The 19,525-nt window shown below is 51.9% G+C and overlaps 2 protein-coding genes across 2 annotated transcripts; one reads left to right on the top strand and one right to left on the bottom strand.

Annotated features, from left to right (window-relative positions):
* The first annotated feature begins 197 nt into the window (after positions 1-197).
* Positions 198-1,485, top strand: LOC113477688 (glycine N-methyltransferase-like). The gene is made up of 4 exons (XM_026844166.1): positions 198-358; positions 706-848; positions 1,000-1,121; positions 1,215-1,485. Exons 2-4 carry the CDS (start codon positions 750-752, stop codon positions 1,384-1,386), a joined length of 393 nt encoding a protein of 130 aa, XP_026699967.1. The 5' UTR covers positions 198-358; positions 706-749; the 3' UTR covers positions 1,387-1,485.
* A 1,475-nt stretch (positions 1,486-2,960) lies between these two features.
* PEX6 (peroxisomal biogenesis factor 6) lies at positions 2,961-19,522 on the bottom strand (the record flags this gene model as incomplete). The annotated part of the gene is made up of 17 exons (XM_026844675.1): positions 2,961-3,605; positions 3,923-4,062; positions 5,439-5,516; positions 6,134-6,250; positions 7,455-7,563; positions 7,889-7,950; positions 8,045-8,250; positions 10,640-10,772; positions 10,882-10,958; positions 11,332-11,524; positions 12,115-12,323; positions 16,410-16,521; positions 16,606-16,742; positions 16,924-17,026; positions 18,403-18,486; positions 19,222-19,382; positions 19,487-19,522. Coding segments are annotated over 17 exons (2,094 nt in total), but the record flags the coding sequence as incomplete, so codon positions are not given.
* Between the last annotated feature and the right edge of the window lie 3 nt (positions 19,523-19,525).

Here is a 19,525-nt window from a genome sequence, read left to right as displayed (position 1 = left end):
GTGCTCGGGCCCCTCACGTGGGTGTCGGTGGCCTTGCTGCCGGGACGGGCAGAGACCTGCTGGTGCCAGCTGCTCAGCAAACCCAGGCCATGGCCTTTGCCTGCCTGCTGGCCCCAGGCCAGAGCCAGCACTTGCTGGGGCCAAGGAAGGGCTGGGGGATGCTGGGGTGGGGTGGGCTTGCATGCAGGGGAGGTTGTTGGGTAGGTAGGGTGTCCCTGCCCTCATCTGTTCCCCTGTGCTGCAGTCATCGAGGAGGCCAACTGGCTCACCCTGGAGAAGGACCTGGAGAAACCAGGGGATGGGTTTGACGCAGTCATCTGCCTGGGCAACTCCTTTGCACACCTGCCTGACTTCAAAGGTGGGGTGTGGGGGTCAGGAGGCGGGGGGGGACACCTATGCAATAGACACAGCATCTCCCAGCAGACTGAACACTCATGCCATGAGTGGGGCAGTGGATTACACGCGGTGGAGTTGCTCGTGTCCAGGGAGGCTGAGTTTGTGGCACGAGCGGGGCCATGGGGTCCCGTGGTGGCGGTGGCGCTGTGTGCATCTATGATGTTGCATCTCTGGCAAGGCTGAAGACACACCCAGACTTGTGCCACAAGCAGGGTGGTGGGTTCCCCATGTGGCGTGCTCTGATGGGGCACCGTGGGCTGTGATGTGGGGTACAGCCAGTGCCTGGGGACTCCATGGTTTCCTCCCCAGGTGACCAGAGTGACCACAAGCTGGCCCTGAGGAACATTGCCAGCATGGTGCGGCCCGGGGGTGTCCTGGTTATCGACCACCGCAACTACGATCACATCCTGGCCACGGGCTGCGCGCCACCTGGCAAGAACATCTACTACAAGGTGGGTGGCTGGCAGACCCTGCCCTGTCCCATGCCTCTCTGCCCCAGCTCCCTGGCCCCACGGGGGCCAGGCAGGGCAGGGAGCAGGGCTGTGGCCAGGCTGGGGGCCACCACATCCCCGCAGGACACAGATGCCCTCCTGTGGTCCCCAGAGTGACTTGACAAAGGATATCACCACCTCGGTGCTGCTGGTGAACAACAAAGCGCACATGGTGACCCTGGACTACACGGTGCAGGTCCCCCCCACCGAGGCAGGGGCAGCCCCGGAGCTGAGGTGAGAGGGGCCACAGGGGTGGCTCCTAGCCAGGGATGTAGCTGGCGCCGTGCCCTGCTGCTCCCCTGCCTCACCATCGTTGCCTCCTCACAGCAAGTTTCGGCTCTCATACTACCCGCATCGGCTGGAGGCCTTCACAGCCCTGCTGAAAGGTGCCTTCCAGGGGAAGTGCCAGCACAGCGTCCTGGGTGACTTCCAGCCCTACACACCGGGGCAGGCCCATGTCCCCTGCTACTTCATCCACGTCGTGAAGAAGATGGCCTGAGGGGCCCACAGGGACAGGACTGTGGTGGCTGAGAGCTCTGCAAGTGGCTCTGGGGACAAGCAGAGAGCTGGGCGCATCACTGAAAGCTGCTTGGGAGCCCGCATCACTGAGAGCTGCTTGGGAGCCCCCTTATCTTCATTAAGAGCAGTTGTGAAAGCTATCAGAGCCTGTGGTCTGTGTGTCCGTGTATGGGTAGGGTACCAGGCAAGGAGGACGGCAGCCATGCCTCAGGATTCCCAGGGAAGGAAGTGCTCAGCCTGGGGGAAATATGGGGTAGGTGCAGGCACAGCCTGCATACCCCGGGGTGGAGTCCCCACCCCCCTCAATCCCCCCTTTTTTAAGTCCCCAGCTGCAGGTGCTGGTCATGCTTGTGGTGTGAGGTTTGGGGCTCCCTCTGAAGCAGAGGCAAGGTGGGGGCTGGCTCCTGGGTGGCTGCATGTCCCTGTTGAGCCCCCTGCAACACCTCTCACAGGGGTGTATAGCTACCCCTTTTCTCCCTTGCACCCCCAGCTAGGTGCTGACCCCTTTTCTGGGCACCCCTGAGCCCCATCCAGGTGTACTCAGACCCCCTTGCAGTTCCCAGGAGAGGGAGGCTCCATACACCCTACCAGTGCCTTTGCTGTGGCTGCAACTCCCTCCTGCCCGCCCTGGGGAAGAGGTGGTGGCCAGATCCAGCAGCGCGTTGCGGTCAGGGGCAGCTCTGCCTCAACATGCTCCGGTGTCAGAGCCAGAGCAACAGGGCTGGAGGCACCCAGCACCTGGGTCTTAGCGCATGAAACACCCGCAGCTGCTGGAGAACCAGCCCTGTGGGGAGGAGCAGAGCAGGAACCCAGTCCTCAACAGCCATGCTTGGCTCAGGAACGTGGCTGCCAGCCGTCTCGGGGCAGGCAAAGCCTGGCAGTGACAGCCCTTCGGGCTGGGGTGCGCGCAGGCGCCTGGCTTAATGTGGGGCTGCCCACACCGGCAGCTGTAGGGACCCAGCAGAGGCAGCTGCCAGCCAGCTGGCTGCCACACTGGCTCAAGCATGGATTTATTTAGCATCCTTCGCAAAGACCAGGATGCAGGGCACACACGATGGTGCTGGCAGCTGCCATGAAGCTCTAGCAGGGGCTAGAGATGGGATGTCGGGGCCAACAGGGCACAAGTTAGTGCAGAGAGGGAAGCTCTGGCTGGCTCCAGCCAAGTGTTGAGTATTTCCAACGCTGAGCCCTCCCTCTCCCGATCGCAAGGTTTTCCTCATATCTGCTGGGAATTTCCCTTGCTGCCATATGCTCCCATTGCCTCTTGTTCTGGCCCCCTGTGCCTCCAAAATCTGGGCTCCGTCTCCCATGGCAGCTCAGCCCACAGCTGAGCAAAACCCCCTCCTTCAGCCCCTCCTCATCCAGCATGGGCTCTAGCCATTCTGGCAACCTTTGAGGGACAAGGGTGGCCCCAGCTGGGTTCATACGTGTGCTTTCCCCTCCACCTGCAGGACAACGGTTTCTCTGCAACACCCAGCACACCTGGGGGCTCACAGGGACCTTCCCAAACCCACAGACACCATCAAGCAAAGACCTGTGGCCAGGCAATGAGTGCCTAGTGCCAAAAAAATGTATTTATTGAGAGACCGTGTTGATCCTAGCTCAGGTGCAGCTGCAGTGCCGTGTCCTGCTGCCCTCCAGCCAGCACTCCTCACTGGGGGCTGACCACCCCAACAAGCAACTGCCTCCAGCCCCACTCTTGCTGCCAAGACAGGAGTAGTCTGGGCCTTGTTTCCCCCAGTGCTCTGTCACACAGACACTCCTACATTGCTCACAACCATGAGACAGCTTCCTCCCTACAGGGAAGTCACCCCGATATGCTCCCAGCACCATAAAGTGCTCCCTGAGATGTGAGGGGGCGTTACAGAACCCAACGCCAGCTTGGCTGAGCAGAGCAGTGCTTCCACCAGGCTTTGGCTCAAGAAACTGCACAGCCACTTCTACTCAAGCTCAAAAGGAGGCAGCCCAGGAGACGAGAAGAGCAGGCAGGTGCCTGTTTGTACCTGTTCTCTCGCACCCCTTAACACACTCTCCCCGTCACTCCTCCCGGCTCTGCTGAGCATTAGCAGGCAGCAAACTTCTGCTGGATGAGCCTGTACCTGAGCAGCTCCTGCTCAGAGACTGATGGCTGCAAGCTCGCAGCAGCCTGCAGGAAGTCTTCCATTGTCAGGATCAGAGCAGAGCTCTCGGTATCCAGCCCTGCATGACAGAGAGAACAGGAAAAGGCTGAGCACCAAGCACAAGGGCGGCTGGCAAGATCCAACAGCCCCCTCTGCAGCCATCGGGAACTGGAGGGAAAACCTGTGCCCCTCTCCTTCCCCCTGGGGCCAAGCACCAGAGGTGGACCACATCTGCAGAATCTGCCTGCCCACCAGCAGCCCAGAGCCCAGCATTTAAAGGTGGTCCCTGAGGCATCGAGGTTCTTCTGCAAACCCAGTGACCGGTAGTGGTAACTCTCCTCCCTGCCCCTGCACTGGGCCGCCAGCCTGTGGGACAGGTAGAGGCTGGGCTCCTACCTTCCTCGATCCATTCCACCTTGCGTTTGACAGCGCACATCATGGCGTCTGAGCACAGGGCGTAGATGTCTGCTCCTGTCAGCTGAGCTGGGCATTTTTCTAGGATGGTGGTGAGATTCACACAAGGATCCAGTTTAAACCTGCCAAGAGAGAAAACTGCAGGTGTAAAAGCCACAGAAAAAACAGACCCAGGGAGACATGGCAGCAGCCAGTGTGAGTGGGCAGGAGGAATCAGAAGCATCATGTTTAACACCTTCTGGACTGTGCTCTGCATGCTCCAAAAAACAAAGGGGTTGGTTGGTTTGTTTTTTCAATGCAGCTACTTCTCTTTGAAACATCCACACTGCAAAGTCCTCTCTCCTGCTAAGTAGGATCAAAGGCAACTTTGAGTTCTCCATCAGAGAAATTAAGTGCTCCACATGCCTGGGAACAGCCTACAGCCAGGGCTGGATAAGAACATGTTTAATTACAGACAGTACAAACCACTCTAACACCAAACCATCCCATCAGAGCCACACTGCAGACAGTGAGCCTCCTGTCTCAGCACTGACAACAGCATCATGCTGGAGGGCATGACTGCCAAGCCACATGGTGTGAAAGGACTGGACATTAGGAAAAACTTTTTCACAGAAAGAGTGGTCAGACAGTGGAACAGGCTGCCCAGGGAGGTGGTGGTCACCATCCCTGGATGTGTTTAAGGGTCGTTTAGATGAGATGTTGGGGGTTATGGTGTAAGGGAGAACTTGTAGAGTAGGGCTGATGGTTGGACTTGATGATCCCAAGGGTCTTTTCCAACAGGAATGATTCCGTGACTCTCGCAGCCAGCCCACGTTCTCACCTCTCCTGATAGCTTATCCTCAAAGGCAGCAGGATCACAGCTACCCATCACAGAAAAGTCCCTGCAGAGGGAGATTCACAGCTGCACACCCAGCTGTGATGGGGGCTACCTCTGCACCTGAATTGCAAGGCTTGCTTTTCTCCCTCCAGACAAGCTCTCAGGAGCTCAGAGCAGCTGTGGAAGCAGCCAAACCCTGCTGCTTCATGATCCCACACAACCAGCATTTGGAAAGACAGAGCACAGGCTGAACACCCCTCAGCATCGCAGGAGGAGAGGCAGTGAGACAAATGGAGCTGCTTTCACCCTTGGACCTGCAAACAGCAGGAGACATGCTTGGGGAAACTCCTGTAAAAAGGAAATGAGAAGTTCCTGTCACGGTGCTGCACTGCAGCCTCATCACACTCTTTGGATCTGGCTGAGCTACTCGAGAAGAGCACATGGGTACGGTGACTGGAGAACTCTACCAACCCCTCCACTTGGACAGCCAGCTGAGCAGCTCCCAGCTTGTAGGAAAACCAGCCCCAGTTCTGCTTCGGGAAGCTGACCCATCCTCTTCCCCTACCTGCCAGCTGTGGGTCAGTGACTCAGGTGCTCCCCAGGGCTCAGATATGAAGCCAAGCTGGAGCACACTACGCATCAACACCAGAAAGGCTGCTGTGAAAGCACAGGGTCACTCACTTCCTGGTGACGGCGCTCAGCACCTGCAGCTGCGACTCCCGGTCTTCGTTTATGCCCACATAGACCAGCTTGTCAAACCTGTCAGCAGAGAGAACAGATAGTCGAGAACAGGCCAAGACAAACCTGCCACTGGTGCTCAGCCCCATGCACCAGAAACAGAAGGGTGACCCTGGGGCAGCTCCTTTTGCTACCAAGTTCATGGATGATACAAAGCTATGGGGAGAAACAGTCAATGTGCTGGAGGGCAGGGCTACTCTGCAAAGGGACTGGGGCAGGCTGGAGAAGCAGGCTGACAGGAACCATGTGAGGTCCAACAACAGCAGATACAATGTCTTGCCACAGGATGGAGAACAAGCCGCAGGCATGTGGGCAGCCTGGAGGGCAGCTCCGCAGAACAGGCCATGAGCGACCAATTCTTCCTGCCAGTTTAGTGCCACAGCAGGTCCCTTTTTGTTCTGCTGTGCTGCTGGGGCAATAACCAGAGTGGTGAGAGATAATAAACAATGGTATCTTGTGCTGCTGCTACAGCCATAGGTACTGGCCTCCTCTTGGCTTCCTATCTCCACAAGCCAGGGCAAGGAGGCTTGGGAACAGTCTCTGTGGGGTGGGGATGTGGGGACATCATGCCAGCTCATCTCTGCCTGAGGAGCTCCAGGGAACTACTGTGGAGTGAGTCAGGGTAGGATGTGACATACCTGCCTGGCCGGAGCAGAGCTGAGTCCAGGAGATCAGGCCTGTTGGTAGCTCCAATGACAAATACCTCTCTGGTGGAATGAAGGCCATCAAGTTCAGCCAGGAGCTGCGAGACAACTCTGCAAGGAGCAAGACAGGATGCTCAAAACTAGACCTTGGCAAGTCACCCACTGTCACCCTCAGCCACCAAATGAAAAGAGGAATAAGCAAGGCCACAGGCAGGTCCATGTCTTGGACTTCAGCTCATATTTCTCTTCCCTGAAGAGCCCTGACACAACTACCCAGATTTCCCTGTTTGAGCACAGCTAGTGGGCATGTGAGCTCATTGCAAAATAAGTGCAAACCCCTGGTACTGAGACAGTCCTTCAGGACTACGCTTGGCTCTGAACCCTTCCACGATGGCCACACATGCTTATACTTGCTGTCAGACACTGGCAACACAGACCAAACACAGGCTGCGGCTCAGGTTCCCCGCTCAGATGTGCTGGCTGGTCCTAACTCTCCCTGCTACATGGTACTGCCCAGCAAGTTCAGCAGCAAGACTGCCCTGTCAGTCCAGGCCAGGTACCCCTGGCAGGAGAGTGACTCTGCCAGCCAGTCCTCAGGGTAGTGAACAGCACACACAGCAGATCTAGTTCCATAGCCACGTGGCTTAACCTGGTCTGGCAGCACAGTACTTCACGGCTGCGCAGACCTCCTGAAACAGGGATATATCCACCAGGTTCTGGAATCAGCTGAGGTGACCAGTGGACACCATATCCAGCCTCAAATTTAACTGCTGGCTTGAGCGCGTGAAGATGGTTGCCAGGGGCACATGGCGTCACTGGAAAATTCTGCAGAACCCCTCACAGGTGGAGAGGAAGATTGGTTGGGGACTATAAGCTCAGCAGAAGAGGTCTGGGGAAAATAACCCTGTTTCTGGTTATCTCCAAGCTATATATATTTTGCTTCTACCAGAGGCAGCTGAAAGGCTTCCCACCACAAGGAAACAGCAACTAATAGGAAGAGAGCACGGCAGCGGTGTGAAGGATGACCTTGGAGAGGCCAAAGGGAGCAGTTGGCAGCCACAGAAGCAGCTAGAGGAAACTCTGTTTTAACCAAATGTTTGCACAACAAGCTTGGGCAATCAGGAATCTGCGGCAATGCAAACAGCAATACTCATGTCCAGAGAGAGAAGACAGGCCATGCAGAGGAGCTGAAGGGAGCAGGGAGGGAAAAAGTAGAGGAGAGTTGGAATGGAGTCTGCCTTGCAGGGCAGTCCTGTGCATCCCCCCAGCTGAGGCAGGTATGCTGGTCTCCCAAGGATGCAGGGCGCTCACTCACCTGTCCATGACACCCCCTGAATCTCCACTCCGCCCACGACTGGGGGCCAGGGAATCCAGTTCATCAAAGAAAATAATGCAAGGAGCAGCTGCCCTGGCTCTGGCAAACACTGGGAGGAGACAGCACAGAAGGTGAGAAAGACCTGAAGGAGCAGTCAACAGCAACAGGACCTGCTACATCACCAGCAGCACCCAGCACGATGGGCCCCGAGGCTCAGCTGTCTTTGAGGGTCTGCTGTCCTACCAGGAACACCAGGGACAAGAGCAACAGGAGCAGAAGCTGCAGCAAGGCAGGGAACAGACAGTTGGGTTCATGCCACTGCTGACAGCTGTGGTTGGGAGTTGGGAAGAGGGGTTTAAGCACTACCTCCTTCCCCCCAGCACCACAGAAAAGCCCCATCTTCCCACATGCAGGAGCAGGATCTATCTCCTCACCATTACGCACGTTCTCCTCACTTTGCCCAACGTACATGTTGATGAGCTCTGGCCCTTTCACACTGCAGGGCAGAGAGAAAAGGGAGCCAGTCAGAGGATGCCTATCCACTGCCAGGAGAATGTCAGTCCCATTGTGTGACCTCCCCCACTCTTCACCTAAGGAACGTCATGGCACATGTGGTTGCCACAGCTTTTGCCAGCAAGGTCTTCCCTGTCCCTGGAGGCCCATACAGCAGCAGACCAGAGCGGCACAAACCCAGTGACAGCAGCTCAGGATGCTCCAGGGGCAACTGGATAGTGTCCAGGATCTCCTTCTTCACCTCTTGTAGCCCACCAACATCCTGCCAGGACACAGAGGGGATCTGCCAAGAGAGGGAGAGTCCCTGTCAGCACTTCTTCCTGAGCCCCGAGCATGCCTGGGCAGCTCTTGCTCCAGCGGTGTGCTAGTCATCAGCCCCTTGTGCTGTCAGCTGCATCTGGTGATGCAGCAAGTCAGCCCCGCACTGCACTGCCCAGCCATCCCAGCTGTGGGATCACCCAGCATCCACACTTCAGCTTTCCCGAGCCTTGCAATGGTGAAAACTGCACATGTCTCCAGGCAAGCCGTGCTCACAGCATGCTGCCTGTCTCCAGTCCTCTGTTGTGCCTCCTATTACCTGCTGGCAAAAATATCCCAGGGAAAGTAACTGCCAGGGTTGCCTGCAGCTCGTGGGGAGAGAGCCCTGCTGCAAACAGCCGCTGGGACACATGAGGGAATGTAAAAATAAAAATAAAAAAACCCAAACCAAAACCTGGAGCTACCTGTGTTCAGGGCACCTTGTCCCCAGGGTGGTGAGATTGTCCAAGGGCTTCATACCAGAGCAACGAAACCCCAGTGACTAGGACCTCTGTTGTGTGAAGGAGGATGTGAGAGACAGATGTCCTGGAGGACACTGTACAGAAAGCTAGCTACTTTTGAAAGGAAGGATGCAAAAACAAAGTCCACGGATGCTTATAAGAAATAGATAGGGATGGGGTCAACTGCAAACACGCAAGGGATCATTGCAAAGCGAGGAAAGACAGCAAAATTGAGAGGGGTGAGCCATGGCACTTTCATTGTTTTATGCTGAGCAAAACAATCTTGGGAGGATGCTACTGCTCTGCTCACAGCTTTAGAAATAGAAGGAATGCCACAGTCTGCATGACAGATCATCCTGGGAGTCAGAGCAGCTCTCTGGGGAATGCACAGAGAAACCAAAGCCCCAGATCACTTCCCCCCAGCTGCTGGCTGTGTGGGGAACAGGTGCCAGCGCAAACAGGGAGTTTAAAAATAGGCTAGAGCAAAATTCTTTCCCTCCTCAGCCAATTTGGCTCTCCTTCCTTCACTTGAGATGATGTTATCTCATGCTATTTCTCCAGCTGTCCAGCAAGTCCATCAGGAAAATCAGGTCAGACAAGATAAGGATTTCCAGAAAAAAATAAAATCTTTTAAAGCAAAAGGTCACAGGCCCTCCTCCTTCAGTGCTGATGAATGGAAAAGTTGCCCTCTTCCCTGCATTTCTGCTTATAATGCCTCCCTAGAAAAAGTTCTATAGACATTAGTACAGGAGCTGGAAAACTGCAGCAAGGTTTTCGTAAGTCTTGGACACGCTGCAGACACTGCTAGCAACGCGATATTTGAAATTAGTTCTCTCTAGGAGGCTCAAGCTGTAACTGCAAACAAATGTGTGACTAACCAGAAAGGCAAGTGAGGAATTAGAAGTTATGTATGTTGAGAGTATCCAGGTCTGTAAATGGGCTTTCTGAACCACGGCCAATTACTAAGAAATTGATAAGGGATATAAAATACAAACAAAATCAGCTCCCATTCACAAAGCTTGCTGACAAGCACGCTCTACGGTTATTATTTGTCTTATAGCAAACTTGGCAAAGGCCTCAAAGCAGAACTCATTGCAGCCTCTAGTGAATTTATGAATTAATTAAGTCCCAGAGTAGCTCCTGGATGATGACACCAGCAAGTGTCGTCACCTGCTAGGGCAGGAACTGCAAGTGGGCACCTAGGGAAGGTGCCAGAATAACTGCTCCAAGGCCAATGTTTCCTGTCCTATGCTGAGTTCAATCATTCCACTTGAGGGCATGGAGAAGAGGTTCTGATCACTTTGCTTGGTCCTAACACCACGTTACCCAGTAGAAACAGTCACCCCAAACACTGTTTCCATGGGTGCAGAGCTGCCAGAGGCAGATCATGCCCCTCCCAAGAAGCTGACTGTGCTGGCTTTCTATGACACTCAATGTCCCTTTCCCTGAAGAACCCCAATGTTCTTCAAACTGTCTGGCTGTCAGAAAAGCCCATGCCAGCTTGAGCAGTGTCCAAATCAGGGATCAAGTATAAGGCTTCTCACACATGTGGGGAAACTTCCTCACCAGCTTGTGCCATTCTGTTCCCATATGCCAGGTGATCTCAGCAGGCAGCCAGCCTGCAGCTGCCTTTGCCTCTCGGAAGGCTGAGTTACTCAGCTGGCATCCCTGTGGCACTAGTCAATCGAGCGGCAAGGGCTTCCCTGACCAAATTCAAAGCCAAGGCGGCAAAAAGCACTAGTGAAGGAAAGCCCACATTGGGACTGTTTCCCACCCAAGGCTGGGGGAATATGAGGAAGGACACCACAGGAAGTGACGTGCCAGAGCACAGCCCTGTCTGACAAGGTCTGTGAGAGGTGTCTTGAGCCATACGGCTCTAGAGGATCAACTCCTCTTCCTGTGTCCCAGTCCTACCTTTGGAGCTCCCACTGCCTTCGAGTGGGCATTGTGCAGCTGGTCCAGCGCAACACTAAAATCCTCCTCGAGTACTGGGAACCCAGCAGTGCAAAAATCTCTCTCCACTTCCTCGCTCAGTCCGCCTGGAAAACTGGTGAGGAAAAAGAAGGGAAGGACTCAGGCTCTGTCCCAGTCCTGGCATTATCAGGCTGGCTGCAGTCCCTGCCCTCCCCCACCTCCTGCCCTGTTGCCTGTGCTACCTCAAGGCCTGGATGCGGGTACAAGCAGCCTGGCTGCTGTAGGACAACAAGGCGCAGAAATCTCCCAGCACAAAACCCTGTGAATGCAGAAACAAACAGCACCAGTTCAGTCTCTGACCACAGCTTCAGCTAGGCCACAAAAAGCATATGGGGAAAAATTCCTTGCAGAGTTGTTCTTTGATGTTCTGTGTTCTGGTTAAAAGCTCTAGCTTATTCTTTTTCTACTGCCTCTGTCTTCTAGCAGAGCTGAGCATCAGCCAATACCTCTGCAAAAGGTGTGCAATCCTTAGGTACTAGAAATCTGCAGCTAAAGCTGATGTCTGAGGAGCAGAGTTAACCACTGCAGAAGTTGACTGGGCTGTGGGAATTGCCCCATTTCTCCATGGGCAGGGAGGTTGGCCCAACACTCCTGGCCTGCCCATCTCTACATGCTGCTGTGGTTTCACTCACTGCAGTCCTGCGGGCCAGCTTGGATAGGCTCACTTCTTTGCCCAGAGGCAGACTGGCAGTCAGCATGCTCAGCATCGACTTTCTCTGCTCTTCTGAAGGGGCTTCAATTTTCACCTCGTGAAGGAAAGCAGTCTGCACATCCGTAGGAATATCCTGGGGCTTGCAGGTTGTGCCAATCACCAGGACAGGGTGGCTGTTGAGAAAAGGGGGACAGTGCATAGTCACAGCATTATGGAAGCTTCCCTCTTACAATGCCCTCACATACACCAAGTCATTCTCCCACAGCTAACCTTGGCTCCGAGAAATGCACACATACTAGCCAAGGTGTCTCGCAACCACTCTCCTCTGGCTTGCTCTTGAAATGCTTTGGGAGCTCTGTCTCCAAGTCAAGACCCTTCAAGCCACATCTTGTTTCATCACTTGATGTCTCCCTCCCTGCACCCTGGTACTTGTCACCAGCCTCAAGATACTCCCAGGGTCCAGCTCACTTCTGGGGTCCCTGCAGCCCTTGGCATGCTTCACAGCAAACATGCTGGGTTTGCTCATCTGAACAACTCAGAAACCAGCTTCAGGCAACAAAGCTTCCCGATTCCCTCTCCCACTAATCTGGAAGAACAAGGGCCCTCTGAAGTAAACAAAGCAAGTCTTGGAGACACTCCATCAGATTAAAAATAAAACAGGGCATGTTAGCAATCAGTCACCTTGATGTAATGGTGACTGCTGCCCTAGGGCAGAAGCAAACAATCACTTCAGAGGCCCACAGCAAACATGCAGGGTCCCTACCTCAACGCTGAGTCTCTGTCCAGAAGCAGGTGTCTCAGAGTGGCGATGACCCTGGCATCCTCTCCTAGCCTGTCCCGGTCTCTGCCAAGAACCTCGATGTCTTTCAGCAGGAGCACACAGGGATGATACTGCTGGGCCTGGGTAAAGGCCATCTGTACTTTCTCCTCTGTGGCCCCACTGGTGTCACTGCACAAACTGACGCAATCAACCTGCGAGACAGACCACAAAACACACAGTCTGCAGCAGTTGCAACATGGACAGCTGGGAGACCCAGGACAATGTTCACTTTCACAAAGCTTTCCACGGGCAATTCATAGCTGAAAGGACACCTAAATGGATTCTTCCCAGAGAAACACTCCGAGCATATTCAAAATAGTCACATTCAGGCCTCTCTGGCATGGAAAAATGGCTGTTTCTTGTTTCTCTGCAGGAGGTGAGGGGGGAAAAAGGGTGTTGTCTGAAAAAGATGAGGCCATGGGACCAGAGAAGTTGATAGAGTGGATGTCATGGCCCAGCAACCTAAGCTGCAGAGCCATGGAAAAGGCCAAGACAGGGAGAACAAGATGTCTTGGAGGAACAGTGAAAAGAATGAAGCGGGAGGCTCAGGAAATTCTTCAACCTAGTGCTACACAGGCTCAAAGTGCAAGAGGAAGGGAGAAGGTTGGGGGGTGAGGCAGAGAGGTGGAAGTTAGAGGTGGCTAGAGGCCCAGACACTGTTTACAAAGCAAACACTTGATGAAGTCATCCAAAAAGGAAAGGTGACTAGCGAGCCTTGAACAGCAGCTTAAATGCTGCTGGACACAGGCAGTGCTGCCTCCTGGTGCTGTGAGGTTGTGCAGGGAGAGTCAAACTATCTCTGGGATTCCCTGGGCCTCCTACTCAGAAAGGGTATCTTGGAACAGGGAGAACGTCTCAAGAGCTGACGTAAAGGGTAACGACGGGGATGCAGAGCAGAGAAGTTCCTGCGCTCTGTGTACTACAGACAAAACCAGCCAAATAACAGCAGTGTCTGTATGCAAGTACAGAAGGGCAAAAAGGACAAAAAAACCTGCTGATCATCAAGTGGTGGATTTTACAATGTGGAAGAATGTCCTGGTAAGAAAGCAGGCAGAACAGTCAGAAAAGGAGAAGGTGGAATCGTAGTGTAAGCATTGCAGTGAGTGAGAAAAGGAGGGGAGAACATAAAAATTGGGTTAGGAAAATAAGATGGACAGCAAATACCTCTGTCTTCAATAGTGTTAGTTAGTCTTTAAAAGCAGCACACAGAGCCAGAATCAGAGCTATAGCCTTGCACATCGCACTAGAACCTGAGGCCACCTGCCCAGACATGGCAGTGCCACAGTGCTCCCAGACACATCCTATACATGGACCTGAAAGTACTGTGAAGCCTCCACAATCTTGTACTGGATCTCAAGAGCTATGACACATCTGCAGAAGGGTAAGAGCTCAGCACCACTAAGGATTGTGTCCAGAAGATGAGCTGCACAGCAGCTGGCCAAGGCTGTGTCTACCTCCCCCACTGACCCACTGTTAGCGCTTTACTTGGGTAGAAAAGAGCAGTTAAAGAATGTCAACTTAACAGGACTCAACTTCTAAATAGAAGAAGAAAACCCAAGTATCTAAAATGCTTATTTTGTTTTCTCTGAGTTTACTCTAAAAATGCCCACAAAAAAGGAGCAAGTCTGTTTTCCTTCACAAAAAGGAACCTTCCAACTCTCTTCTTTCCATCTTTCTTCTTCTTCCAAGTCCTTTCAGAGTTTCAAACTCTTCTAGAAAAGTCACTGTGTGATTTCCAATCCTCTCACTTCTGCAAACATAACTCTACAGATTCAAGGAGAGTAAAGAATTTGCAGGATACATCCAGGCTGTCAGGGTGAACAAAAGGAGTGTGCAGAAGGAAAATAGTCTTTTTAACAAGTCCATGAAGACTGCCTTGGTGCCCAGAACCTCCAGTGCTGGACAGAGACAGAAGCTAGACCTCATTTTGGCTGTGAAGCTTATCCCAGGACAGCCACAGCTGTAAGAACATAGGAACAGCTGTAGTGGTTCAGACCAAGAGTCCATTTAGCCTGCTATTTTGTCTTCAAGCAGAGCCACAAGTGGCTGCTGAAGACAGAGTAAGATCAGGATAAGCACATGTAACCCTTTCCTCTCAGTACTCTTCCAGGCACCTACCATTCCCACCGAAAGGGATTTTCCTAGTCAGATGTGGTTTCATAACAGTAGATTGCTCCTCCAAATACTAGAGAAAGAATAATCTCCTTTAGCTTACCTGCTCTTGCTAGCTTCACCTGTCAGCCCTGGGCCTCATGCTGGCACAGAGAAAAGTACACACCTTCCACTCTCTGCCAACCACTCAAGAACCTCTATCAACCTCTCCCTAAGTTCTCTATTTTTCAAGCTGAGGAGCCTGTTCAGCTGTTCACCACACAGAAACTGGTCTAGACCTCTGATCTTCCTCAGTGTCCTACTCTGATTTTTTCCAGTTCAGCTTTAAGCTTTTGCAATGGGGAGATCACAACTGCACATAATATCCAAGCTGTGGCAAGACACAGATCTGCACAGCAGCAGCACCTATTCTCAAGTTTGTTTCCTAAAATATGATCTGATTTTTGACATATATGGAGAACAGAGCCCAAGTTTTCATGGAGCCACTGACATAAAACCACATTATTAATACTGACTGGTGATAGTCAGCTTGAAATATATTTCCCATGTAAAACCCACCATAGTGAATTTTACCTGCCATTTTACTGCTCAGTCACTTGGTCTCATTTAAAGATCTCCTCTAGTCCAAGGACAGTCTGTCACCTTTTCCTCTTACCTTTAGTAACTTAATTATCAACAAGCCATCACATCATTATTCACACCTTTCCATGTAATTTCTGAGCTCCCAGTGCCTGCAGAGCTCTGCTGCTGATTGTGAAGACTCATCAACTATTCCCATCCTGTTCCCAACCTTTAACCAGCACTTTATCCATGTCAGGACCTTCACTCACATCCCACTGCTATTCAAGTTTCCCAAAGAGCCTTTTCAAAACCCAAGTAGACTCTGTTGGGTCAAGTTACCTTCCTCACATGCTTGCTAACACCTTCAAGTAACTTTCTGAAGGTTTACGGGACAGGATTTCCCATTGCAAAAACTACATGGATTCTTCACAAGTAGGGAAGTCATCCCAGAGTGTGGTAACTCTATCCACCACCCTAACCTGCTACAGGTTTGTGCCCCTTGAAGAATCTTTAGCAACTGCCCTTTACCTGCTGTTCAACTGTTTTGTCTCCCACTTACTTTTCTCAAGCCCATCCCAATATGATCTATGCAATGGCCTCATGTTGTGGCATTAGTGTCCCCCATTCACCTCCACAGCAGATGTAACATTTCCTTATCATGGTTGATTCTTTCTTCATAAAGAAACTTCATTTTGATGATGTTCCCCTTTCAGAAGCCAAGCACTGCTATGGAATATTTGGGGGCTTTTTTGCTCTTGTCAGGAGGTGAGTGGGGTAGTGAAATGTGAACACAGTTACAGGGCAGCTCTTCTACAGGCCACAAGATTTTGAACACATGCTTTTATCAAACGAAGGGCTGCAATTCTTTTCGAGTCTTCCCAACCAGCTAGAGAAGATCTCAGCATCATCTCTGCCTCACCTTCCAACATGCCTTTTGCCCAACCTATGCAGGGACAACTCAAAACACACATTGCCACTGAAATTCCTGCCCTCAGCACCTCTCCAATGTCTCCCAGGTTATTTTAGTTACTATACCCCAGAGGGTGGCAGTATCAAATCAATGCCCTATAAAATGATAGGAAGTTAGTCTGCTGAAATACAACTGTGTATTGCAGTATCTGTAAAGTATATCAGAATGACAACATTGATGACAAGAGTCAGTAAAGAAAGGTACAAACACACACCCTGAGCCAAGAGATCTCTAAATTACTGATTCTGGAGCACTGGAGGGTACATGCCTAGGAAACATCCCTTCAGGCTTACATTCTCTTCCTGAGCATCTGGCCAGTCTCAGACGTGGACCAGGGGGGCTAGACAGTCCTTTAGGCTGATTCAAAGGGTTGCTCTCAGGTTCTGCCCACCAGCAGTTGTAATCTGCTCCAGAACGAGCTGCTAAACTCAGCAGACTCTGACTCCTTCTGTCTGCATGTGCACACAGGAGAAGCTTTTGGGCAGGCTCCTGTCACAGTTGCAGCAAGGGTGTTGGTATGGCTAAAAAAAAGAATGTTTCAGTAATTCTTTCTATGTTGTAAATCCACCAATCAACCACCCACAGGAGGCATTACCTTGAAGAGGTGGAGGTTGAGACAGCTACACACAGCTCTGACAGCCATCAGTTTCCCACTGCCGCTTGGCCCAGAGAGAAGAACACTGCCAGGCCCGCTCAGTGCACTTGCCCTGTAACACAGAGGCAGTTCTTCCAGTAACTAGAGAGCAGGGTGCCAGCTCTCCCGGGGCTTGCTAGAAGGAATTCTAACTCACCAACTGTTCAGGTGAGGCCGAAGAGCATCACAGAGCTGCTTCACGACATCAGAAAGTCCAGCAGGAGACAAACTGCTCCAAAACTCATGGCTGTTATAGGCTGGGGCAGATGGAACAGCGCTGTTTGTTGAACCCACCTGTGAGGAAAGGAAAATAGCACTCTGTGGAAAAGACAAGTACCAAGTGAAAAAGTCTGTCCTGAAATGCTGTTTTTCAATGGCAGGAGACACAAGCCTCCACAGGCACCTTTATCATCCACAGCGCAACCTCAGCCTCAGATCTCCTGTGAGCAGTCCCTGTTCTCCACTGATGTCTTACCAGATAGAGAGAGGTGTTCTGGGTGTCCACCAGGTAACCCTCAGACTCCTCGCCTTCCACTTTGCCTAAAATCTTCCTCACTTTGAAGTAAAGCTCTGGCCACCTAAGGGAAAAAACAAGCAGTCTAAAGTGCTGAGACAAGATCCTGAAGGCAGGAACAATACAGTTGTCAAGCAAGAAGAGAGCTGAAAGACACGAGTAAGCAGAGATACTCTTGTCCTCTCCTGGGACCCATGCGGATCCTTTATGGACCCTGCTGTGCTGCATAGCCAGACAGACCAACAGGACTGTCAACAGCTACAGCTTCTGATGGTGGCTTCAGTCCACAAGTACGACTGTGCTAACCTTATTTCATCTGTCTAAGAGCTCAAGCTTTTCTACCACAGCTTCTTTCACTACATCTCCGCAGAGATTCACCTGCAGCGTATAAAAATCTTACAGCACAGAGTCCTCTAGGCTGCAGACTAGGACTCACCCAAATACCATGAGAGCCTTACAAGTATCCTGCCCTGGACACCTCACAGGAACAAATGCTTCTTCCTACGTTGATATCCCACTGGACAGATTAAGGGATCTACAGAGGTTTCCTCCAGGATTCTCTCCACCCTCTGAATAATTGTACCATTTGCACACCAACACAGTTCCAAGCTCTTTAGGTCCCATGAAATCTGCCCTCTTCTCTGGCTTGCCACATGGCTAATATATAACAAAAACTTCCACAAATGAGGATTTGTGCCTCCTATGATCCTGCCTCCCTCTAAGAAACAGCCTAGAAAACACTCAGTGTAGTGGTGCTATAAAACTATTACATTTTAAAATACATAGCAGACCTGAGCAGTATTACAACATGCTGCTGGTATATCCTGCATGAACGATTCAAGGCAATTCTTTGCATCACACACCTCAGTTACCTGTGGTGGTTCCCTCTATGACACAGTTGAAGCACTTCTATTAACACCAGCCAAATCCCACTGCAAGCATCCCTACTCCGGTACAAAGGTGACTTTCTCTCATTTAGCACAGAATGGTTTCAAAGCCATACAAGCAAAACCAAGAAAGGCAGAACTGGTGGCCAAACAGAAAGTTATTCTAACAAGAACTGTAAGGGCTTATAGTCACACTTTGCTGTCCATCACAAGTTGACAAACCCAACTTCCACTTCACTTTATGTGGCACTGGCAGTCCCCAGGCCACCCCTTCCTCCTCTTCTTTCTATTTTCCCCATCGGTTTTTCTTTTTCCTTTCTTCCATCCATGACTATTTTCCTCCATGAGCTAAGGGAGACCTCCCTCCTAGCTGCAGAACTCCATAATCCAACAAAGACGGCTCCCTCTTCCCCCTAAACTGAGGCAGATAAACCCTAAACTCCAGGGACAGATCAGAATAGAATAAACTGTCTTGTTCCAAGAGAATCAGTAGTGGACAAGTATATTTTCTCTTGCAGTACACATGTAATAGAGCCAGTTTATTGCCACTTACCTTAGGAATTTGTTTGCATTTACTTCTAAAAACTCAGCATATCCAAATGTTGGAACACATAGGATGTCTCTCTCCTGGACAAGCCTACAAAAACAACCAGGGAATTTCACCAGTGAGAGTAAATCCTTCTGGTCATGAGTCCTCCCTGTCCCATATCACATGCATTTTTACAAAAAGAACATAGCTATTCATATAAACTCCTTTCCTGTAAATAAAACTATAAATAGCCACTTAAAGATTTAGCATGCACTGGATGCAACTAGGCATAACCAGACTACTATGGAGAACCTTGTGGGAATGGTACAGAAGATGAATGCCATTAAAGAGCATCTCTTCCAGACAAAATAGCTGCCTTATCCCAGGAACAGCTGAGTATAATTCCAACAGAAAGCCTCAACTCCCGAATGAAAGAGTCTTGGGGGCCAGTGTCATAAGAGTGGAAGGCAACACATCCAGTCTCCTGATTACACAACTTCATTCAAAGCTGAAAATTGGGGTTATGGACATGGCTCAGAATGGAGGCCTGTGGGCAGCACCTGGGAGCCCTCAGCATGGGATGGTAGATCATGAGGAAGGAGACTTGAAGATGTCTTCTGAAGAACAGGACAAGAGGCGCTGTGTGCAAGTCCTGAAATTCTCTCACTCTCGAGGGAAGACGGTTCAAGTTAATATTCTAAAACTACTCAGCATCTGCGCTAAGGAGTTGATTATGCGCATCACGAGCGCGTATCAGATCCGGGTGACAGAAGCAGGGAGCAAGGGCGCACCTCACACATACACCCCACGAGTAGAAGCGCGATTCCTCCCCACACAGCTCACCGGGGCATTTCAAAGTGCTTGTAGAGGACCCGGTCGTATCCTCCACGGGCGCTGTAGGCAGGCGAGCAGACAATCTCCAGGTGCAGCTCCTTGGCGAAGGGAGGCACGGAGAGCACAGACCGACTGCCTTTCCCATCCGCGGCACCGGATCTCTCGTATCTCTGCGGAGGCGAAAGGGCGCCCCGTGAGACCCCGCGGCGGCCCCCCTCCCCGACCCCAGAGGCCTCCGCATCTCCCGGGCGTGCAGGGCCCGGCCCCGGCTCACCCGCAGGTGGAGGTGTACGGCGGCGGCGGGGTCGCAGCC

Source organism: Athene cunicularia, assembly GCF_003259725.1.
Source record: "Athene cunicularia isolate RWA chromosome 3 unlocalized genomic scaffold, athCun1 chr3_part1, whole genome shotgun sequence".
Classification (NCBI taxonomy): Eukaryota; Metazoa; Chordata; class Aves; order Strigiformes; family Strigidae; genus Athene; species Athene cunicularia.
The sequence above is the reverse complement of the archived record's forward strand: the minus strand, read 5'-3'. Positions and strand labels throughout refer to the sequence as shown.

Bases quoted from the DNA above. Each gene is read 5' to 3' on its own strand.
- LOC113477688 (XM_026844166.1), top strand. From the start codon at position 750: ATGGTGCGGCCCGGGGGTGTCCTGGTTATCGACCACCGCAACTACGAT. The intron at 849-999 runs GTGGGTGGCTGG...TGTGGTCCCCAG, and splicing joins GCAAGAACATCTACTACAAG to AGTGACTTGACAAAGGATAT. The intron at 1,122-1,214 runs GTGAGAGGGGCC...GCCTCCTCACAG, and splicing joins GGGGCAGCCCCGGAGCTGAG to CAAGTTTCGGCTCTCATACT.